This window comes from Acomys minous (genome assembly GCF_964271855.1).
Source record: "Acomys minous genome assembly, chromosome: 12".
Lineage (NCBI taxonomy): Eukaryota > Metazoa > Chordata > Mammalia > Rodentia > Muridae > Acomys > Acomys minous.
The window spans coordinates 64,305,744-64,328,788 of NC_140493.1; the positions used below are offsets into that span (position 1 = coordinate 64,305,744).

General features: G+C 40.7%; 1 protein-coding gene across 1 annotated transcript in view; it reads right to left on the bottom strand.

Annotated features, from left to right (window-relative positions):
- PTDSS1 (phosphatidylserine synthase 1) overlaps positions 1-23,045 on the bottom strand; it is a 55,860-nt gene that overhangs the window by 24,900 nt on the left and 7,915 nt on the right. The window contains exons 2-6 of the mRNA XM_084751323.1: positions 21,160-21,251; positions 13,955-13,999; positions 11,209-11,333; positions 5,999-6,157; positions 3,356-3,507 (exon numbers count right to left, since the gene is read on the bottom strand). Of these exons, the coding sequence (XP_084607449.1) occupies positions 3,356-3,507; positions 5,999-6,157; positions 11,209-11,333; positions 13,955-13,999; positions 21,160-21,251 (573 nt within the window). The remainder of the gene's footprint in view (positions 1-3,355; positions 3,508-5,998; positions 6,158-11,208; positions 11,334-13,954; positions 14,000-21,159; positions 21,252-23,045) is intronic.

Consider the following 23,045-nt stretch of genomic DNA (forward strand, 5'->3'; position numbering starts at 1 on the left):
CCTGCTCCAGCTCTTTATCCTGTCTCTCTTGGGTATCTTTTCTTGCTGAATGCCCTCACTTCCTCTTCTAACTTCTCCTCCCTTGGCTGGCAGGAAGTCCATCCCTATTCTTTCCCCTGCTCAGGGATTGGTTGTAATCTGCTTCATTAGCATTTTGGGAGACAATTGGGGAGTAATGTTTATATAACATAGACACAGGAGATTCTCAGAGCAAGGCTTGCAACCAGATATGGGGGTAAAGAAATCAGAAGTTGAATTATGCAATAACCTTATGCCTATACTAGCTCAGTTAAACTAAAGTCTAAGCCATTTAAATACCTAGTGAGGAGTCTAATTCAATATAAGTTTATACTGAGGACTTTTATGTTTAGACTGTATGCTCAGTGCCAATAACATAAATAACAGTGTGTCTGACCTTTCCTTCTAGAGGAAGAGGGGCAGAAGACAGGAGGACAGCAGGTCAAGTCTCTTAAATACTTGTGTTATATGTCTTCTCAGCGTAAGGATGTGCTGGGAAGACATCCTAGGAAGGGTGGAGTCAAAGTACCAACAAGAACAGAGCCTGCCCAAATTAATAAGTATGGCAAAGGACCTATATTTTCAAAATGCAAACATAACAAAACAGAAATAATGAATACATCACAAGCCAGAAAGAGAATATTTAATGTATCGAAGAGGTTGAGGTTAATTAGGTTTAAAATAATCTATATTCATTTATATATTGAATGCCGCTTTTAAAATACTAAGCCTTTGTTTAATAGTGGGTTTATGTTCTGGCATCTTGATAAAATGATTCTGCTGAGCCTGGGAGGATAAATTATTAAATACGAGGAAGTATTCTGGCTGTATGCAAGTCAGCCTAGTATTAATTCACATTCCATTGCTTAGTTACTGTGTGTCCTTAGGCAAGTCTCCCAGCCTTGGCCTCACTATTGCCATCAGAAAGAGAGCCGCAGTATCTAACTACCTTCAGAACTGATGCAAGGCATCAAGGTAGCACTTTACTCCACTTGCTTGGAGCAGTGTCTTGCCTAGATACTGTTACACATTAGATTGCCTTTAAATAATTACAAAGGCCTCAAGTCAATAGGCAAAGAAGAGATTATTAATAAACCAAAGAGGACAATTAATGGCAAAAAGTATAAAATCTCCTTTTACCACATACCAATATAAATCTGACCTAGGCCGAACATAGTTACAAAGGCTTATAATCCCCGCATGCAATCTAGAGGATGGAGATCGAGGTCAGCCTTAGCTCTATTAGTAGATTCCATCTAAAAAAACCAATAAACAAAAGAAAAAAACCCAGATAAACAAACAATAAACAAAAACTCTAAAAGAGATAGATCCAACATATTATTTCTAATGAACAACACACAAGCAAAAAACTGAGAGAAGTGGAACCTGGTGTGCACTCCTGTAATCCCAGCTAGTAAAATCCTGAGGCAGAAGGTTTAAAGTCTGTTTGAGCTACAGAGTGAGCTGAAGGCCATCATGTGATTGGAAGTAAAAAGAGGATTTTGTGGTCAAGGTCAAGAGCCTGCACAACATAGACAGGCATTGGGCTCAGTCCAACTACTGTGGGGCCATGGTATATCAAAATGGAAAACTAAAATTCCATTTATGACAACACGCAAATATTTTTAAACTATAGAAGGCTGTGAAAAGAGGAGCTCCAAAAGAATTGGGCATGAGACCTTCCCATGTCATTTAATGTGGGATAAATCTGAAAGGTTTAAGAATAGATTCAGTGAATAAATACATCTACACATTCAGGATGGGTGAGACGATAAATCAGTATACTTATCAAGCTTACTTATCAAAGAGAGAGGAAGGACTAGAAATGTGTATAAACATACATAGATGTCATGATTTTCTCTGTAGCCTTTATAACAGTAAAAACCTAAATGACCATGAGCCAGTTACTCTTTTATGGTTTATCTATAAGTTGATACACACACACGCACACACACACACACACACACACACACACACACACACACACACAACACACACACACACACACACACACACACACACCTTTGAAACTATCTTCTGGAAGAACACTAGCTGATTTGGGGAAATGATCAGATTTTGTGCTTCCTAATGCAGTGAGCACATTTACTTCCATTATCACACTATGGCATGGTTCCTGCCACAAGCTGACCAGCAAGTTGAACTAAGCCAAATGAAGCAATGGTGACGATATAAACTGCTCCTACAAGCACAGAGAGGGATGTGACACTCAAGCTAGAGTCAAGATAAGCTTCCTGATAAAATGATGAGCAATCAATGACAGCAAAGCAAAGTAGAACAGCTTAGTTTCTACAACTCAGACCCAGCCCTACATAAAGGAGATTGTGGATGGCCATGGAACTTTGGGCGTGTCACATGACATGGCAAAGGGTCGTACCTCCCAGGCCATGGATAGACACTTTGTACTTAAGACTGAGGAAGCCAAAACAGAGATGTATGGTAGTTTGAGTGAAAAAATGGCACCATAGGTTTATAAGCAATGGAATTATTAGGAAGTGTGGCCTTGCTTCAGTAGGTGTGGCATTGTTGGATGAAGTGTAAGTGAGGGTGAGCTTTGAGCTTTTAGAAGCTGAAGGCAGGCCCGTATCCCTCACTCTCCCTTCCTGCTGCATGCTGATGCAGATGTAGAATTCTCATTGGCTCCTTGTCCACTACTATGGCTGCCTGTGTGCCACTATGCTGAAAATGGACTAAACCTCTGAACCTGTAAGCCAGTTCCAATTAAACGTGTTATAAGAGTTGAAGGGGTCATAGTGTCTCTTCACAGCAATAAAACCTTAACTAAAAAAGGGCATGACATGATGAACCTTGTATTTTTCAAGAGCTCACTCAAACAATGGTATGATAAAAGAGAGGTCATCCCCATGGGACAGACCACTTAATCTAGGGATGAGAGTTTGGACTCAGGCTTAGGAGTGAATTAAAAGAAGTAACTGTGAGAATTATTTCAAACCAAAAGCATGCTTAGAATCTTGAAATATATAGGGTGAAAAAGACAAATGGTAAATGATTTAGCATTTTATACATCTTTTTAGTTGTGTGTGTGTGTGTGTGTGTGTGTTTGCACGTGCGTCAGGGTCTCACTATGTAACTCAAGCTGGCATGAAAAGCCCAGATATGCCTTGAATTTGCAAATCTTCCTGCCTCAGCCTCTCAAATGCTGAGATGACTCAGTAGCATTTTCTATATGGGTGTTTGAAATCAGATTTAAAATCATCTGTGTATCCTTCCATTATTATGAGATCATACTAAAACCCACTCGTAGTAAAGCACAAACCAAACACAATACTGTACCAAGGTTCCAAAGAAGAGCACTCACTTGAAGCTTGCCCAGTGGTAAGTCCTCATCTCCAAAAATCGGCAAACGACCATGCCCAGCCAGATGCCACCGCCATTGCACAACAGGATGTCCAGAATGACCTGGTCCCACCAGCACTCAGCAAAGTTAGGCAGAAGATGCATAAAGAAAAGCTGAGGAACATAAGAGATGATAGTTGGGAGAAGTGTCAGTGGGGCACCATGCACACACATTAAAAAAAAAACACTGCTGCAGAAAGTATGTTTTCTTTTCTCATTATACAAAACCAAAAATAACAAAGTCTGAATCAGGCTCTTGCTTTTTATATTGAAGGCTTTTCTTTCTTCAAACACATTTACTCAACTAGTTCTCTTTTAAAAACAAACAAAACAAAACAAAACAAAAGTGGAGATTTTTAAGGAACAGTGGCAGCTCCAGTGAGTCAATTTGGCTAATGGCACACAAAAGTATCTTTAAGAGAAATAAAGAGAAAGATTTCGAAGCTGACAACAAAGTGTACCAAAATCCTCAAAAACGAAAGTTTGAGAATGTAAGCTGTTCATTGGGAACAATTCCAGTATGGTGCCCAATTGTGAGTAATTATAAAAGCAGAAAGATTGGCTGTTGATGGCACAGTGAAGGAGACTGAGAAGCTCAACCACTATTGGGACCCAGTGATACCCTCTTTCAATAGGCACCATAGTATGCACAATGGTCAGATAACACGAAGTCTAGGCTGAGGATCTAGACGTTGAACCTCAAAATAAACCAGCCTGGGGCAGGTGCTACAATGTTGACATCGATGGACTGTGGGGACAAGATGGAATCACTCTGACTGGGGGCAACTGGGAATGGTTTCTAGAAGGAAATCATGTTGAAGTGGGAATGTGAACAGAAATGACTGACAAGGATGGAAAAAGAGGCCATTCTAGAGAGGATCATGGTAAGATCAAGAGTGAGACAAAGTCTCTTAGAAACTGTCCAAAACAAAAGGTGTGTCAGCTGTGTCAGGAGCACCACACCCTGCTGAGAGAAGATCCAGCTTAAGGCGAAACTACAAAGATACAGATGTCAATCACTAGCAATAGTGGGTCCTGTGATGCTACAGCAGTGCAGTAAGGCATTCTGCCGGTCAGTAGCACACAAACTTTCTTCTCACTGTGGCTACAACCGAGAGGCTGCAGGACAGCTACTGTATGCTGGGACTATGGCTGCTGTGCTCCTGAGTGAGGAAGAGGTTAGCATTCATTACCACTGATGTGGTCTTCCAGATTGTAAGCTACCTGGAAGAGCTGGAACACTAGCCCTAAGACTTTCTGGCTTTTTGTAATACTTCCTCTTATGTAGCTAAGACTTTCTGGCTTTTTGTAATACTTCCTCTTATGTAGCTGATATAAAGAAAAGTCAAGAGGAAAACCTGTCTCAGCTTCGCATCTCCAGTGAGTGAGAGCGTGTGGGGTTTATTTATAGGCTACTTACTTTGGCTTCTGCAATCATTTATTATCTGTGTGAAATCTGGCTCCACATAAATTAGGAAGAATGGTTGTGTGTGAGTAGTTTACAGCAGAGGGAACATGATGGGTTGCTGTTATAGTGAAGACACACTGTGATACACTATGCACATAGACAAATTCTGTGTGCTGGCAAAGATTAATAAATATAGAACTAATTGAAAGTAGTTCTCCAACTTTCAGTTTGTTAATAGTTTCTTGAGGAGTGTACCTCTCAGTAATTAATGGGCACTAACTTTTGATCACAGGTAATGAATGGAGTGAAGGCATAAGGTTATTGAGTAACTCAAATGCTAACTGTATGCCCCCTTTCTGGTTGCAATCCTTGTTCTGAAAATCTCCTGTCTCAAAGTTGTATTAACTGCTCTCCAGCTGTCCCCTGATATGGCAATAAAGCAGCGTAAAGCCAATCATTAAGTAGGGGAGAGAACAGGGCTGGACTTCCGGCCAGCCAAGGTAGGAGGAGTAAGAAGAGAAAGTAGGAGATTCAGCCATGGGCAGAGGTCCAGGAAACACCAGGAGAGAGGAGCTGGCACAGTGTGTGCAAGCATTGCTGGATGTATGCTGAGAAGAAACCAAATTAGCTTAGAGGGTTAAAAATAGAGTAATAACTGTTCTTATGCTGTGCAGCTTACTGCTAAGCAAAAATAAGAGTGTTAGTTATTTGTATAATAGCCAGGTTAAAACAGAAACAGAGAAACAAATGCAGTTATTTAAAAATAACTTTAACAATGGAGCTCTATTGGGAAGTCATGGTCAGAAGAGACAAAACACCTGTGGATGTTTCTATATTCCAGAGCACCCAATTCTACAGATCTAAATAGAAAGCTGGTGTGCGAGCGAGGTGAGTCACTTACTTCTGTATAGATTTCCTCTTTAAATTGATATATCTCAATTTGGACTCCCACTTCATTTATTAGCATTTGGTTTTCTTTAAGACTTACCACAAAGGAGCACAAGTCCTTAAGGACACAGTAAGTTTTGTTTAGTTTTTGCTTTTTAAGCAAAAGTATACAATATTGTCATGGAATTGTATGAGTCCAGCTTTGTTCCCCAGAGGCTGGAGGATAAACTGACTACCATCCAAGAACTCGCAGCTTCTTCCACACAAACTGTGACGGCTGAGTCCTGGGTCCCCCGACCCTTGTCTTACCTCTGTCAGTTCCCAGGTGATACTGATTGTCCAGCAGAGCCCGTAACTACGAATCAGCAAGGCCTTCATGGCCCAGCCCCAGAAATGCCCAAATGCAAATATATCAAAGTGACTGACGATTCTCTCCCAGGTGATCACATGGCAGTTCACAGCATACTCCTGGTTAACATGAAGAGTTTAAACATGATAACTGCTTGCATAACAAATGTGACATTTATAATTACTTAGAAAGATACAATACACTAAAAGCTAAAATTAGAATGGAGTCAACATTTTTAAACGCTTGGGAATTTGCAGCTTTGAGTTTATATAATAATTAGTACAATTTTCAGTGGGGACTTTCCAATAAAGCAGTCCAGGCTTCTTCAGAGGCCCGTTTCCTATATCTTGTTAGCATTTCACTGTCATTGGAAATTGACCAATATTCTGCCATGATTTCTTCTTCAGCTCATGATTTTTTAGAAAGTGTTTTAAAATTTCTAAGTCTACTGCATTAGTTATTCTTCTATTTCTAGCTTTTTCTTCAGCTTCTCGGTTGCCAGGTACATGTGATATCACTGTTTAAAGGTATGCTGAACCTCTGTCTAATTACTTTCTTATTTTATGCCAATGTTGGAACTGTCACTTAAAAACTACCTATTAGAAACTCTCCTTATACTAATTCACGTACAAACTAACAAGTTACTCTAAGACTCTTGCTATTACAGCTTTTTCTAAATCGAACAGGTCATATTTGAGTGTGGAGTCCTATCAATCTCTCATTCACTGCACATTCCCAGATCCTGAAACAGTAAGTTCTTGTTACTGGCTCTTCCTGGCTGAGAGAGAAACACCCTGGGGCTGAAGCCGCTTATCTATTAATTTAAAGAGAAGAATTCCTCAACCTCTCACTCTGTGATTACTCTGGACTAAGCTGCTTAGGGCTAGATAAGGACCTAGGTTGGGAGTCTGTGTTTAGTGACCACTCAGCATAATCACAGGCTGGAAGTGGTTCTGAAAGCTTTGTAAATATATTTATGCTTTCATTATAGGAAGACACTGAAAAGCTGTAAAAAGAGAAGTTGTACAACCTAGCATTAGAATTTTAAAGAGTAGTTTCACCAATTAATCCCTCCACAGGCCCCTGAGGTTATCACTGCAGGGTAGGCATAGCAGTTCGGTTGCCTCCTCTTCTCCCTGGGGATAGGCCCCAGGATGCCAAAATCCAGATGATCATGTTCCTAATAAAATGGCAGGTTTTTTTTTTTTTTGTAAAATCTATGCTATCCTCCTACATGCGTTAAGTCATTTCTAGGTTACTTGTCCTAACTAACACAGTAAAATATTTGGTTTGGGGGGAAAAATGACAAGAAAATAGTCTGTCCATGTTTAGAAAAGTGTTAATGTCTCTTCTGAATATTCCCCATCTGAAGTTAGTTGAAACAATGGATGTGTCATTTTATGATACAGCCCCATAATAAGAATGGAGCAGGGGGACAGAATCCTATGCCAGCCTTGTGCTTAGGAGGCCTAATCCACTGTGAGCAGTGCTACTACTAGGCAAAGTCCCAGGCTATATAAGAAGTAAAGTGAGAAAACCAGTCACGAGCATTCCTCTATGGCTCCTACCTCAGCTGCTGCTTGACTTGTCCTGATTCCCTCAGTGATCAACTGGGACTGGAACATGTAAGGTAAGTAAACCTTTTCCTTTCCAAGCTACTTCTAGTGGTGATATTTTATCACAGAATAAAAAGCAAACTCTGACATGCCTCTACTCCTGCTGTATGAGAAATCTGAGGTGTACAGCGGCAGGAAGACAAATGACAATGTTCTGCACGCAAGCTACACAATCCTAATGTAAGAAATTCTATGAGAAAACCAAATAAACTGTTAGGAAAAAGAAAGCATGTATAGGGAAACTAGTGATCAAAGAGTCTTAGAATACATCAGGAGCGACATCAGGACCTCATTGGGGTCACACTGTGATTGATTGAGATGTAAAAAACATGTTATTAGGCAAATGGGAACATTATGTGAACACCAATTCCACATGCTTGCATAACAAATGTGACTGTGAAGTATATATTTGCAAAGAAAATGAAAAGTTTATACATCTTAGATTACTATATGAGATCAGATTTAAAATGAACGAGGGTAGACAATGATGACATCAATCACAAATCAATACTTGTTGAAGCTAGGTATAAGGAATTGGAGTCTTTGTATTCTTATATGAGCTTAAAATGTATAAACATACGTTGAATTTTCTTGAAACTGTGCTGAAATTGTTTTATGGTGCAATAGCCAATAATTATCCACTATTAGATAAGAAATGGACTGTAGGGGAGCTGGTGGTACAACCCTATGGTACTTCATGGTACTTGGGAGGCAGAAGCAAGATGGTCACAAAGTGAATCAGAGGCCAGCTTAGGCTATAAAGAACCTGTCTTAAAAGAAGAAAACGTAAGTAAATAAACGAACAAAAAAGAAACTGCCTCTACTAAAATTAGTAACTCTGTCTGTGACTCCAATTTATAGAAAAAAAAATCCTAAATCAAAGTGTGAATTTGAATTTCAGCACAGCAGAGTATGTCAAGACCACAAATAGTGGCAGGGAAGGACCGGGAAGAACAGTGACCCCAGGGCCAGTGTGACTCAGACATGATTTACATGCAAGAACAACTACCCCACCACCACTACCCCAGTAACAGGCCCTTCGGGATCCTGAGTAAGAATTCTCTTGCTGAGCCACATCTTAGTCCTCTTCTTACTTTTAGAAAAGGGGGTCTTACTAAGTTGCCTAAGCTGGCATTGAACTTATGATCCTATTTCTACCTCCTGAATGGTGTGTTTTTTTTTTTAAATTCCTGTCACCAGATCTAGCTTTATAAAGGAGCTTCCTTCTAAAAATCTTACAAAGAAGATCATTTCTCTACAGCCAACAATGAAAGAGTCCATACAAAGAGGAAGCTGTTTCTCCATAGCCATCAATGAGTCTTTACCATCATGAACTGCTGACTGGAGGAAGTAAATATGATAAGCAATGAAAAAAGGGAAGTCACTTCCTCACTGCCTACACCTCTGGAATCAGCAAACTGCTGCACACCTCACCTGGCTTAGCAAGAGTTAGCCAGTACTGTACTTTAGATTGTAATTTATTTCCTAAGAAAGACTGCTATAAGTATGACCAACCTTACTGTGATCCTTACTGTCCCTCAGCACAGTCAATTCAAAGAATAGGCTTAGAAGCAGAAAGAAGTAGCAGCTTTTGCTTTGATCAAGACAGATAGCATTACATTTTCTCTTTCCTCCTCTGTAAAATGTAATGACTAGATGGTGTGGGTGAGGATTATATTGAATATAGAAAATGTCTGGTATAGTGTCTGTCAGAATAAACTACAATCATCTACAATCATCACTTGTATTATTGCTATAGTGAGGGTCTCGAATATTTCTCCAAAGGTTCTCACATTAAAGGCTTTAAGTCACTGGCGACATGTATTCAAGGAGGACTGTGGGATGTCAGTCCCTCACTGTTTTCTGGTTACTAAGATCTAAGCACTTTTCCTGCCATGGTATTCTGCCTTGTCACAGGTCCAAAGCAAAAGGGTTACCTAACCAGAATGAGACCTCTGAAACAGCAAAATAAATACTTCTTTTTGAGTCATTATCCCAGATGTTTTGGTTTTGGATTTTCGAAACAGGATCTTACTACATATCCTGAGCTACCCTAAAACTCACTATATAGACCTGGCTGTCTTTAACTCACAGAGCTCTGCCTCCTGAGCGCTGGGATTAAAGTTGTGTACTGCCACACGTATCTCTCCTAGATGTTTTGTTACCTCAATGGAAAGGCTGCATAACCATCATCATTACAAACAACCAAGTTACCCCCTGTCATTCTTTTCCTTGAAAATGAGAAATCCTAATTAGGCTTCTAAATAATTTCGAAGATCTTGTTTTTGCTTTCATGGTATACCCCAGGAAAGTTAATATAAACATTTAGAACTATCATCCTAAGAAGGGTTTAGCCATTCTGTGATGATGATTAACTACTGATCTTTTAATCCCTTTGTTATTTCCTTTGTTTCTCTATGTAGCTGTGGCTGCCCTGGACTCACTTTGTAGACCAGGTTAGTCTTAGACTCATAGAGATCTGCCTGCCTCTGCCTCACTGAGTGCTGGGATTAAAGACGTGCACCACCTTGCCAGGCCCTTTGTTCTTTGTTTCTTCCCCCCACCCCAAGTCCCCCCATCCCGGTTTTTTGAGACAAGGTTTCTCTGTGTAGCCCTGGCTGTCGTGGACTTGCTTTGTAGACCAGGCTGGCCTTGAACTCACAGAGATCTGCCTGCTTATGCCGCATGGTGGCACAGGCCTTTAATCCCTTTGTTATTTCTTAACTGCAGAGTAAATGTCTGTGCCCTAAATGCCTATTCTTTCTTTAGGACATTGTCAACTTTTCTTTTAACCTGCACTAGATAGTGGCATTCAAAAGACTAGACAAGAAGGTCACAGCACACAATAGCTACTGACTTTGGTTTTAGCCCTGGGCTCCATTGCAGTTTCCTCAGGAGAAAGGGTACTTAGTACATCTATTTGTACTAGTGGTCTTTGAACTGTTTCAGAGAGTTCCTAAAATGCCTTGGAAATCCAAGAGTGATTGGAGTACATCTTATTTTAAAGATACCTGGGAGCTGAGTACTGAAGGACAAAGATGTATTAAAAGTGGGTACATTCCTGTTCTACCCTGCATCCTGTAACAAAACCTCTATGAAAGCTCCACTGTAGGGCTTGGAGAGCTCTTTGGAAAATTACACATTTGCCTACTAAGACTGTATACCTAAAGAAGCTGTGGCATTTGGAACTCAGCCAGCCCTCAAGCTAAGTACCCCTGCTCTGGCTATTTATCTGCATCCTGTATCACATTCTTTAAAATAAAGTAGTAAAAGGCAACCCTGAGTTCTGCAGGTTGAAGACTTGAAGATAGGTGGAATGCCTCTATGTATGGCCTAAGGCCATGTGGTGGCAGTGTGTGTATTCTTAGCATACATCCTTGTTTCATGAGAGGGTTTTATTTTTCTGGATGGCATCACTTTGGAAAATCCACACAATAGTGCACCCTGAGATCCAGTTTTTAGCTATATACCTAGAAAATAAAGAGAGGGATCAATTTTAAATGTGGACCTATTACCCTACCAAGTTCACAACTGGACCACTAACAAGTACATACCATGATGTCTGCTTCTCTTGTGGCGTAGCGAAGATTCGGGTCTAGCCAATACATTAGGGATTTAACCTGCTCGAAGTTCAGGAAAAGAAGGAATACCAAGAAGAGGAAGTACAGCACACTGAGGCCTGATGGAAACAAAAATGGTCAAATTTAGGGGAGACGCTCATTAGACCCTGTGGCTTGGAGCTACAGTACACATAAATATACAACATAGCCTTTCGAGGCTCTAACACAGCCATGTACTTTCTTTGTTGAAAGGATCTGACACATAGTCCTAAAATGCTACTTAAGCCTTGAAGGGTGTGCAACAGAGGATGTGTAGGGTAGGCTTGGGGGAGCATGATGTCCCTGAAGAGAGACAGATGTCACCATGAAGCTAGGGTGATGGTAGAGAGAGGAAATGGGCGAAGGGTTGATGAAATGACAGGATTAGGGGACAAGATAAGGTTTTCTGTTTTTTTTCCCCCCAGAGTCAGTGAGGAAATAAGATGAGCGAAACAATGTTCTATGAAGCTGAATGAGCAGACTACAGGTGAGTCATACTTTCATATTCTATCTGAGATATCCTTCAAATTAGCTCTGGTAGGTGTTATTTTCTTGTCACAACTATAACTGCTATCTTAAATATCCAACACCATGTCATTTAAAAGAGTAAGGCCACTAATATATTATAAGGCAAAAGCTTGTGTGTTGCGGCACCCCCTGCACCTCTCCAGAGGGTGGCTGTCATTTCTTCCACTCAGTCTGCTGTTATTAAATCAGTGATGCAGGCACATAAGCACTGTCCTACTTATCGCCTTGAATCACTATCTTGGCTTAGCTCTGATCTCCAAATAGGTACCCTAGAGAAGAGGATGTGCAAAGCAGAAATGAATCCATAACAAGTGCTGCAGCCCCAGGCCTTCTAGCCAGGCCCCTCTTGATTCACCAACTGGAACATGGCACTAAGTCCCCCTGTAGAGCAGAGTCAACCCAGTCACACATCCCAGAGGCAGGAAACATACATTTCTGATGCATGAGAACTACCTTGGTTTTGCATTTTTGCACCAGTTTTATGAATTTTCATCTTTAAGGACACCCCCCCCCAACTATAAACTTTTAAAATTACAATCTTTACTAAATAATTCTTTTAAGACAAAAAGAAATGATCTCTGACATAGAAATGTTTAGACTAGAGTTCTGGGCTGGACTTCGAGGACTATGGAACCCTGGATACTATAGCAGAACGGTGTTTATGTGTGTGTGAGTGCATGGGCACATGTGTGCCGCTGCATAGGTGTGAGCAAGCATGCATGCTGGGGAAGGCTTGGGATGGTAGGGATTGAACTCAGTGCTTAGGCCTGTGAAGCAAGCACTTAATCAACTGAGCTACTTCTGTAGCCCCAGGAATATCTTTTTCAAATAGTAAATACAACCATGTCATCCTTCAGGGAAAACACTCTTGATTTCCTTTCCATCCACACTCCTTGCCCACAAGTCTAAATGCATCTGTCTGTGCAGGCTCCCTACTCCTTAGATTACTGTTCTTCACTCACCCACCAACGCGTAAAACATTCCAAGTGCATCCAGCCATGAGGCCAGCTTAGGAGCCATTTTCTTTACCTGATGGCCCTGCTACACACACAGACCGTTATTTGTATCCAAACCTTAGACTGAGTGTCACTCCCTCAGGCCTTTATTCACTGCTCCAGTGGAAGCAGCTACTCAGTCACTGTCACCTCACCTAGTTTTAACTAGCTAATGCTTAGTAACAGCTTATAATTTTTTACTACTGAAATCTTTTATAGTTTGCTCTCTATGGCTATCCTCTGGTCCTTGGCTGAAGAAGAGTTTTCAAGGGCAGAGCCTTATTTGTCTCATCAGACCAGTAGCGTCAAGTCTTCAAACATACTCAGTAAATAGCTGCTGGTAAAAACTTCATAAGCAAATTTTAAAAGGACATTTAAAGAATTGCTGCATGTGGTGGCACAAACCTTTAATCTCAGAACTCTGAGGGATCTCTACCAGTTTAAAGCCATCTTGATCTATACAGTAAGGTCCAGGACAGCCAGGATTACACAGAGCTATCTCAAAGACAACAAAATAAGCAAGGAAGGAAACAAACAAAAAGATGAAAAGTGACCTTTAATAGCTGAAGGATGTAGCAACACAGGCAACTTTTAGGAAACTATCCCGTTAAATTTCTCAAGCATTGGTATACTGTCTTAATCTATAATAATTGGTTGTACCTCTTATTTAGGCAGGTGAAAGCAAACATTCTAAGTATTAAACATTTATTTTATACTCATTCAGGCAACTTAACTTTCTGGGCGACAAATTTAAGTAAAAATGAGAAAAATCTTAATGATAAACTTCAGACCAAATGAGGGCTAGAAACTGCACTGCTGGGCTTCCACAGACACTGACAAGACAAGCTTGCTTTTAGCATGCACTTGAGCTTGCACTAGCAAAGGGTACCAAGACAGAAAATAAGGGGGATTTGCTGAAGCCAAGTTCTTTGCACACTAAAAAACAAAAACATCAACAGCAGGCATAGGAAACCAAAAGGGCCCCTAAGTGTAAGAATTTAAGCTATCACCAATCCTTTTTTTTTTTAAATTAAGGACTCTTACCATTGTTGTATTAGGTATACTAAGAAATTTTGTTTGTTTTTAAGCTATGATGTAAAACCATTATTGTGACAGAGAAAAGTTGTTTTTTTTTTTTTTAAGTACAAAATGTTTTCTTATTTACTAATGGAACTCACCAAAAACCATTCGCCATAAAGCTGGATGAGGTCGAGTAAACGGGCCTGCAAAGACAGAACATGAAGTTAGAATAAACTGCACTGAGCCAGAAAGAAAGCGCTATTGATCTATATACAGGTAATAATAATTTTTAAAAAATCTATACTGTTAATTTTTATTTTTCCTCTTTTCTTTCCTCACACCCTTGAAACAGTCTTCTTAACTTTGGAGAACTGAAGAATTATGAACCCGACATGGCAATGGGGAGATTCCAGGGCTTTCTTTCCAGGCCATTATAGCCTGGCCTTTGCCTTCAGTTGCCCTGTGCTGAACTTGACCTCAAGAGCTGGTAAGAAAACAGGGAAGGATGCAAAGCAATCACTCGCATTTCTCTCACCCCAGCCAGTAGTGGAAACAGTAGATAGTGTCATCCACAATTAGTCAAAGCAAGGTGACTCCAGTAGGGTTCAGTGTAGAAATAGGAGAGTACAACGTGCTTTGGTTTATTTATATCCAATGCCTAAACAATCATGCCAGGAATGTTTTATGAGTTGCTTTGGGGAACCAGATAAGGAAACTGAGGCTCAGAATGGTGAAATAATCTGTCTCCAGGCACACAGTCAGGCAATAGTATATAGTTAGACCCTACAGCTTCTCAGTCAGGTCTAGAGTCACAGAGGTACACAGTCATGAGAGTTAACAGAGTCTGAGGGAAGGTTGTTATTATATAATATACCCAGGGCGCATGGAAGCTAGAAGATCCCACTAGAACGTCCCCTTCTGAAACTGCAGATTCAATGGGCTCCAGCTCACCTCAGGGACAGAGTGGTTTAGTTACAGTTAAATTTGCACCTATATATTATTTGCTATCCTGTGGTAGGGGTAGTACTTAAAAGCTTTGAGTTTTTGTTGTTTGTTAAGGAATTAAAGAAGAATGGAAAATAGAAAAGGGAGAGATGGCAGGGGACAGGAAGTAAGCATTATACCCTCTTTTTCCCTGGTCTCCCAAGGGCTCTTCTACTACACCTCCTTATAGAATGATGTCTTCCTACAGAACTAGGAGAAGCCTAGGAACCTAATCCTGCCGCACATCTACTGACAGTCAAAGGGAGTGTGGTGAGTGTCTACCCTCTTTCACCTGAGTGCATTCTACACCATCAGAGGTAACTCTAGCTCCCCTGCATCTTTTTCAGTCAGCACATACCTATTGGACATCTAAATGCCCACTTGAAATCTTTGTCCTCAGGACTAGGCAGGAGATAAAGTATATGACTTAATTCTAGCCAAAGAGACTTGGAACAAGTATACTAAGAACCTTCTAGAAAAGAATTCCTCAAGCTCTGTCATGGCATAAGCCTGTAGTCTTAAGAGGCAAGAGGACTAGGAATTCAAGGCCATCCTGGGCTACAAAAGTAGATTCTGTGTGGTGGTTTAAATAGAAATGGCTTCCACAGACTCATGTGTTTGAATACTTTGCCCATAGGGAGTGGCACTATTAGGAGGTGGGACTTGTTGGAAGAGGTGTGGCCTTGTTGAAGGAAGAGTGTCTTTATGGAGGTGGGCTTTGCGGTCTCATATGCTCAAGCTAGGCCTAATAGGCAGTCTCTTTCTGCTACCTTTGAATCAGGATGTAGAACTCTCAGCTCCTTCTCCAGAACTATGTTTGTCTGCATACTGCCATGCTTTCCACCATGATGATTATGGGCCAAACTTCTGAGACTATAAGCCAACCTCAATTAAATGTTTTCCTTTTAAAGGATTTCCTTGGTCATGGTGTCTCTTCTCAGCAATAGAAACCCAAAACTGAGACACTCTGTTTCAAAAATCAACAACAGGAGGCTCAGGATGTGGCTTAGTTGGTAACCATTTATTGTGCAAGTATGAGTGCTTGAGTTCAGATCCCAGAAAACTGATTGCAATAGCACACACTTATAATCCCAGGATTGCAATGGCGAGATGGGAGGCAGAGACAAATGAATCCAAGGCAGTTCACAAGCCACATACCCTGGCATACAGAGTGGCAAACACCAAAGAGAATAACTCCTGAGGTTCTCATTGACCTCTACCTGGAAGTTATGGCACATATGCTCCTGTACTCATTCATGTCAACATGGGCACACACACACACACACACATATATATATACATACATACACATATATACAGAAAGACTTTTAAAAATCAAAAGCAGGTTGCTTCATTCCTAACAACACAGAAAACCACCTAAGCTCATCTGCTGCTGGACAATACCTATCTTGTGTGCCAATTTAAGATCATGTGGGTGGAAAGGCCCAGGACTAACTCTACAGCCATTACTTGTATTACCCAAGCTCAAGGGCCATGTTATCTCTGAACTCCATGTTATATAAGAAAGTAAACAATTCATTCTTTAACTTATTCTGAATAGTTTTCTAGTAGTCAAGTTATACAGACTGCACAAAAAGAATCACAGAGCCCTTGCCCATAAGAGTAAACCAAATGTACCACACTAGGGTCATATTTGAATTCATACATACAAGATGGAGTCCCATGGTCATGAACAAACACAGACTTATACACCACAAGCATTTGGGTCAGCCTTTAATAGGTCAAGAACAAATGCCTGTGAAGTTTCCAAAACAGAACCATGCTGGGTATGCCATCTATTTGAAGGCATGCCCCCAAATATCTTTGAGGGAAAACACGAGTTTGGGACTTCTGTTCTCACATTCGTTTTCATTATTTCACTTGGGAACCTATGCCAAGGGTGGAGAGAACAGAGAATAAGGTGGCAACATTAGAGCAAGAGATGAGTCATGTAAGAATGTGCCCTTTTATGGTGCCTCCCATCTCAGGCAGGACAGCAGCATGAAAGCTGAACTGAAGGAAAAGCTGCAAACCCTCTACAACCTCCATTGGGACACCCTGAAACTACCCCTAAAGCATTCCTCCGCATGGATAAATGAGTTTTACAACCTATGTAACGTGTGAGCAAGTGAACTTTAGAAAACAAGTTATGTAATGTGTGTTGTGCAAGCACGGCTGCAAGAGAATCCTCTGCCTGCCTGCCTGATGCTATGGTTTGATATGGTCCCCTGAAAGCTCTGGAAATGCATGTTGAAATCCGATTGCTTCCTTGGCTGACTGCTGCTGTGGGGGTCTGGGAAGAGGGCCTTTAAGAGGTGCTTGGACTATTAATGCAGCTCTTTAGTTAATTAGGCTAATGTTAACTCTCATCGGTATGACTAAACTCTTGCTATCACAGAGCTGGGTTAGTCATTTCGTTGTGGGTTATAATAAATATGTCTGCAGATCTTGTTGTTATCTCTTCACAAGAAGGCTCAGATCAGTCTTCTAGCTTCTTCCAATCCTAGACTATCTGCAGATTGCACAGCAACACCATAACCAACTGTCACATGCCTTCTGTAATAACCAAAGTATGCTATGCACAGACCAAACAGGTCCACACTATGGGAAAGAAAAGCTGACAGAAAGGAAGAGAAACAGAAAGAAGGAAAAGCATACACTAGCCAGGTGAAAGCCCCATGTAGTGGGCCTAGTCTGAGAGATGCCTAAAAGCCAGGCAGATAGGGGCAGGCAGGTGACCCCAGATGATGACTGGTGGTCACAGGGTTCAGCTTTCTCATCTATAAACTGAGTGGGCTGAACTGGGTGATCTCTAGATGGGCCCCCCTCCCTTCACCTGGACTACAGAGTCTGCATGCTGGGAACCAATAACACAGCTTTACCTTCCTAAATCAAAACAAAAGCACAGTCCCATGATGAGAGAGGGCACAACTGAAAGGCATCACTGAAGAATTGAGAGAAACCCAGAAGTTACACCAAATGTGACTTCAAATAGAATTAATCCCTCGACCTCAATGCCTCTGGAATCCTGAGAAAAGCATCTGTGAAAAAAAAACCCCAGTGCTCAGTTACTGAACAAGCACCAGAGAGAGAACACCTGCAAATCAGGGCTATTGAGACTCAATTTTTCAGAATGTTCTAGAGTCAAAATAACCAGAAAATAAATGAGTAGACAGACAGATAGACAGGTAAACAACTGTACTTCAAATCATGAAGACAGGACCACTAATAATTAAGCTGCATGTTTATACTACCTTTGATTTAAACAGTCTCATAGCACAGGAGAGACAGACTTCAGCAACATTCCTGTTCTTGAAGGAAACAGAATATAATGACCAAGGCCTCCTTCTAAGCTTAAAATCTGAAGACTCTGAATGACACATATATGGAGAAAAACCAAAATTGGTAGGGAAAAGAGACATTTAACAGTATAGGGTTGTTCTTCACAAATTTTACAGCAAGATCAATAATATACATTTTGTTCTCCAATCTTAGTAACTATGAATAATTAGAACATCAATCATCAAGAAAAAGAAAATTTATCACATCTACATAAGGTCTGTAGGTTTTTCCTATAGTGCAGGATTTCCATTAAAGGTAAATTTAATTTAAAAGCTGAAGAGGTGGGCCTGGTGGTACATGCCTTTAATCCCAGTCATTGGGAAGCAGAGGCAGGCATATCTCTGAGTTCCAGGCCAACCTGGGCTACAGAGTGAGTTGCAGAACAGCTAGAGCTACATAGAAAAAGCCTGTCTTGAAAAACAAAAACAAAAAAAATCTCTATAAAAAGTGGGCAGAGGCGGGCATAGTGGCACATGCCTGTAGCCCCAGTACTCAGGGAGGCAGAGGCAGGGGGATCTCTGTGAGTTTGAGTCCAGCTTCGTCCACAAAGTGACTTCAGGACAGCCACACAAAGAAACCCTGTCTCAAAAAAACAAAAAAACCTCCAAAAACAAACAAACAAAAAACCCTACCCAAATCAAACCTACCAACCAAACAAGTAAACAAAACAAAACAAAACAAAAGGCAGGAGGGCTGAAGAAACAGCTCAGCAGTTAAGAGCACTGACTGCTTGCTCTTCTAGTAATCCTGATTTCAATTCCCAGCAACCACATGGTGGCTCACAACCATCTATAATGGCATCTGATGCCCTCTTCTGGCCTGCAGGCATAAATGCAGATAGAGTACTCATATACATAAAATACATACATAAATAAAAGCTGATGTGGGAGCTTGAGAGATGGCTTAGTAGGTAAAGCATTTGCCCCCAAAGTGTGAGAACCAGAGTTCAGATACCTAGCACCTGCCAGGCATGATGGTCTACCTGCAATCCTAGCACAAGTGGTAGAATCGGAGCATCTTTGGAGGAACTGATGAGCTCAGGGTTGTTGAGAGACCTTGCCTCAATATACAAGATTGACAGTGGTTCAAGAACAACACCTGGTGTCAACCTCTGGCCTACACACACACACACACACACACACACACACACACACACACACACACACACACACACACACACCACAATTGCAAACAAATAAAAGCTAAAATGTTAGCATAATTAAACTCAGCTTCCAAACAATAGGGCCACTTAGAATTACTTCTTGAAGAAACTCAGAGTTGTAGGTCTACTGTCTTGACATCTATGCTATCAGTAAAAAAATACCATAGTTTTATACACACAGTGCTACACAGAAGGAGAAAAATAAAAAAATTCCACTGCCACCAGCTTGGGAAACCTGGAGGCCTTTACCATGGATTTTGTCCAATAGCATTCAGTAACATTCAGAATGATCTTCCTATGCCATACATAACAGTCTACTGAAGCTTACATGATGAATGCATCTTTTTTTAAAGATTTATTTATTTATTATGTACACAATGTTCTAACTGCATGTACACCTGCAGGCCTGAAGAGGGCATCAGATCTCATTATAGATGGTTGTGAGCCACCATGTAGTTGCTGGGAATTGAACTCAAGACCTTTGGAAGAACAGTCAGCCCTCTTAACCTCTGAGCCACCTCTCTAGCCTGATGAATACATCTTGAAGAATGCTATTTAAAAATCTAAGCAGATCCATGGGGCATAACCGATAAGGAAGACTGCAAAACATCTCAGAGGTGTGAGAAAAATACAATACAGTAATAAGAATTTAGAAATGGGTACAGAAAATAAGCCAGAATATTCTGGAAAGGGGGTATGGAAAGGGGTTAAGAACAAAATAAAGCAACTTATAAGGAACACTTCAGAGGGAAGGTATGAATTAATTAGAAGCATGCATGAAAGGTTTCGCCTCTTTCTTTTTCTCTAATCCTGACAGAGGGGATCTATGGATTATCATCAAATTCCTGCCTGATCCAAATGCACAATCAGCAAGGGTACCCTTGTTAACAAACGGCAAATTGTTTAGGTAATAAATCCTCATTCAAGCTAGTTCTGACTTTGGGGGCAGGGGCGAGGGAGTAACAACAATTGAGTACTGAATAGCTCAGTGAGTAATAATAAAAAATATCACAGAAAAGAACAGCTGGCCTGGGCACAGCAGTGTATGCCTGTAGTTGCTTGTGATCCCAGCATGCTGGAGGCAAAAGCAAGAGGATCAAGTAGTCAAGGCCACCCTGGGCTTTAGAGCAAGTTCCAGACAGCCTTGGAATGCATAGGGAGGTCTTGTCCCCCAAAACAGACTAATTAAGAAACAAAAAGAATGTTTATAAAGAGTTTATTATTTGTCATGGATTGCATGTGGTTTGGCTCCAGAGGGCTCATGTGTTAGGAGGTTGGTCCTAGTATAGGAATGTTAAAACGTAGTGGAAGCTGTAGTGGACCTAATGGGAGTTCACTAAGTGTTGCTCTTAGGGTGAATAATGCAGTTCTCTTGGGACCCTGGGTAGTTCTCTTCAAAGAGTCATTAAAAAATAGCAATTCCAGTCTTACAGTGTAAGCTCCCTCTCTTGTAAATAATTCCATCATGGGACCATGCTCCATGATGCAAAAGCAAGGGGCCTCACCAGAACCAGTAACATGTAGAATGGACTTTCAGCTTCCAAACTGTGAGCCTCAAAACCTCCATTCTTTATAAGGTATATCGTGCCAAGTATTTTTTTTTTAATCAATAAAAATCAAGCCAACACATAGGTTTAACATTATTCACTTAGCTCTTACAATACCTTCCTGTTATCCTCATGACACAGGAGAAAAACTGAAACACATTTAAAGACATTGGGGGCCATAGAGCTGGGAAGAGGCAGAACAGAAAGTACGCCTACTCAGTCTGTGCCCATGACTGCTACATAAAACTAATCTTCTAGACAGTGCATCTCAACAAGCCAGAAGGTCACGATGCACAGGAGACATTCAAAAACCCAAGACATCACTCACCATTGGGGAATGCTAACACGCTGATGATGAGAAAGAAGAAAATAACTGAAAGAATGCCTCTCCAGATGTTGTCCTCAGGAACAGAGTCATCCCTGGAAATGGAAAACAGCATTGAGAACTCATTCTTGGATCTAAATAGGAAACCAAAAAACAGTATGCTTTCCACAGTCTCACACCAGGAGACCACAGATTTTCTTTTGCTGAATAGAGTTTATTGTTCAGTGTCACTTCCTAAAATCATCACTCTCGTAATAAAGCCCAGTTCTCACATAAAAGGAATGTGGAGCACAGCTCAGTGGTGCTGTTTGTGCTCAGCATTCTCAAATTTCATCTCCAGGACAAGGAATTATGTAAAATAATATATTAATAAAAGTAATCATCTTAAACACCAACATACACTATATTCAAACACGCATTTGAGATCCACTATTCTTCAAACAGAAACATGAAACTCCAAGATACCAAAACACAAGATTTGTTTTGGAGAAATGTCTTTTGAACTTAAAAATAATAAGATACCTTTGTTTATATAAAACTTTTCAAACTTCCAGAACTGAACAAGAAATCACCAGGAAGACAGCAATGTGACAAGATTATATCAGCTACTCTTGAATAATGGGAGGCTAGGGACTACAGGATGCGGGAAAGGGCATGAGAATGTGGGTAACAAAAAAGCATCAGTAAAAAGAAAAGAAAATCAAGAGGGGAAAAATTCACAAGATTTAAAATCGGAGCCAAAGCAGAATGGCAAAGGAAATGGCTACCCTTCCTCCTGCACCTCGCCCTTTCTAAAGTCACCAGCTTACTCCTCCATCACCCCAGTGATTGGCCTGATCTCATTTATGTACATGCCAGAATCACACTTCTGACTTATTGCCTTCTGTTCTTGGAACCTGACACATGCTACTCACTCAACAGATCCTCTGGAATAACTGTTGATGAGAGCTACTATGTCAACACTATGTTAGACCCCTAATGTTGAAAGAGTGAGACAGACAGATTGACAGACTGACAGACGCTGACTGGTAATATATGTGGGACTCAAGAAAAGCAAATGGAAAGGGGAAAATAGAATGTAAGACAAGAAGGAGGTCTCATGAATTATTAATAATTTCTGAAAAGCTTGAGAAAAGAAAGTTCAGCACTGCAGATTTCAAAATGCAGAATGAGTAGGGAGAAAGTACTACATGAAACAGAATGGAAGGAGATGTTTTAAAGACAAGAAGACAAGTAGCAAACAAATTCATAATGACCATAATCGTTGTCGTCATCATCATCATCATCAGTAGCTGCAACAGCAGCAGCAACAGCAACTGAATTATGCTAGGCAGCGGTGATGCATGTCTTTAATCCTAGCACTTGGGAAACATGGAGGCAGGTAGATCTCTGAGTTCCAGGCCAGCCTGGTCAACAGAGAGAGATCAGGACAGCCAAGGCAATACAGAGAAACCCTGTCTTAAAAACAGGACATCAAGCACTCAATTGAAGAGATATGGAGAGAGTGGACAGCCTTATCTTGTCCTTGATTTCAATGAAATTGATTGACGTTATCTCTGTTTAGTTTGATGTTGGCTATTCCCTTGTTGTATATTGCTTTTACTATGTTTAGATATGTGCTTTGTATCCCTGATCTTTCCAGGACTTTTTAAAACTGCATGGTACTTGCATAGAAATAGAAAGGTGGATCAATGGAATCAAGTTGAAGAGCCAGGAATAAACCCACACAATACAGTCACTTGATTTTTGACAAAGAAGCCAAATCCATACAATGTAAAAAAGACAGCACCTTCAACAAATAGTCCAACTGGATGGCTACATATAGAAAAATGGAAACAGATCCATATATTTCACCCTGCACAATACTGAAGTCCAAATGGATTAAAGAC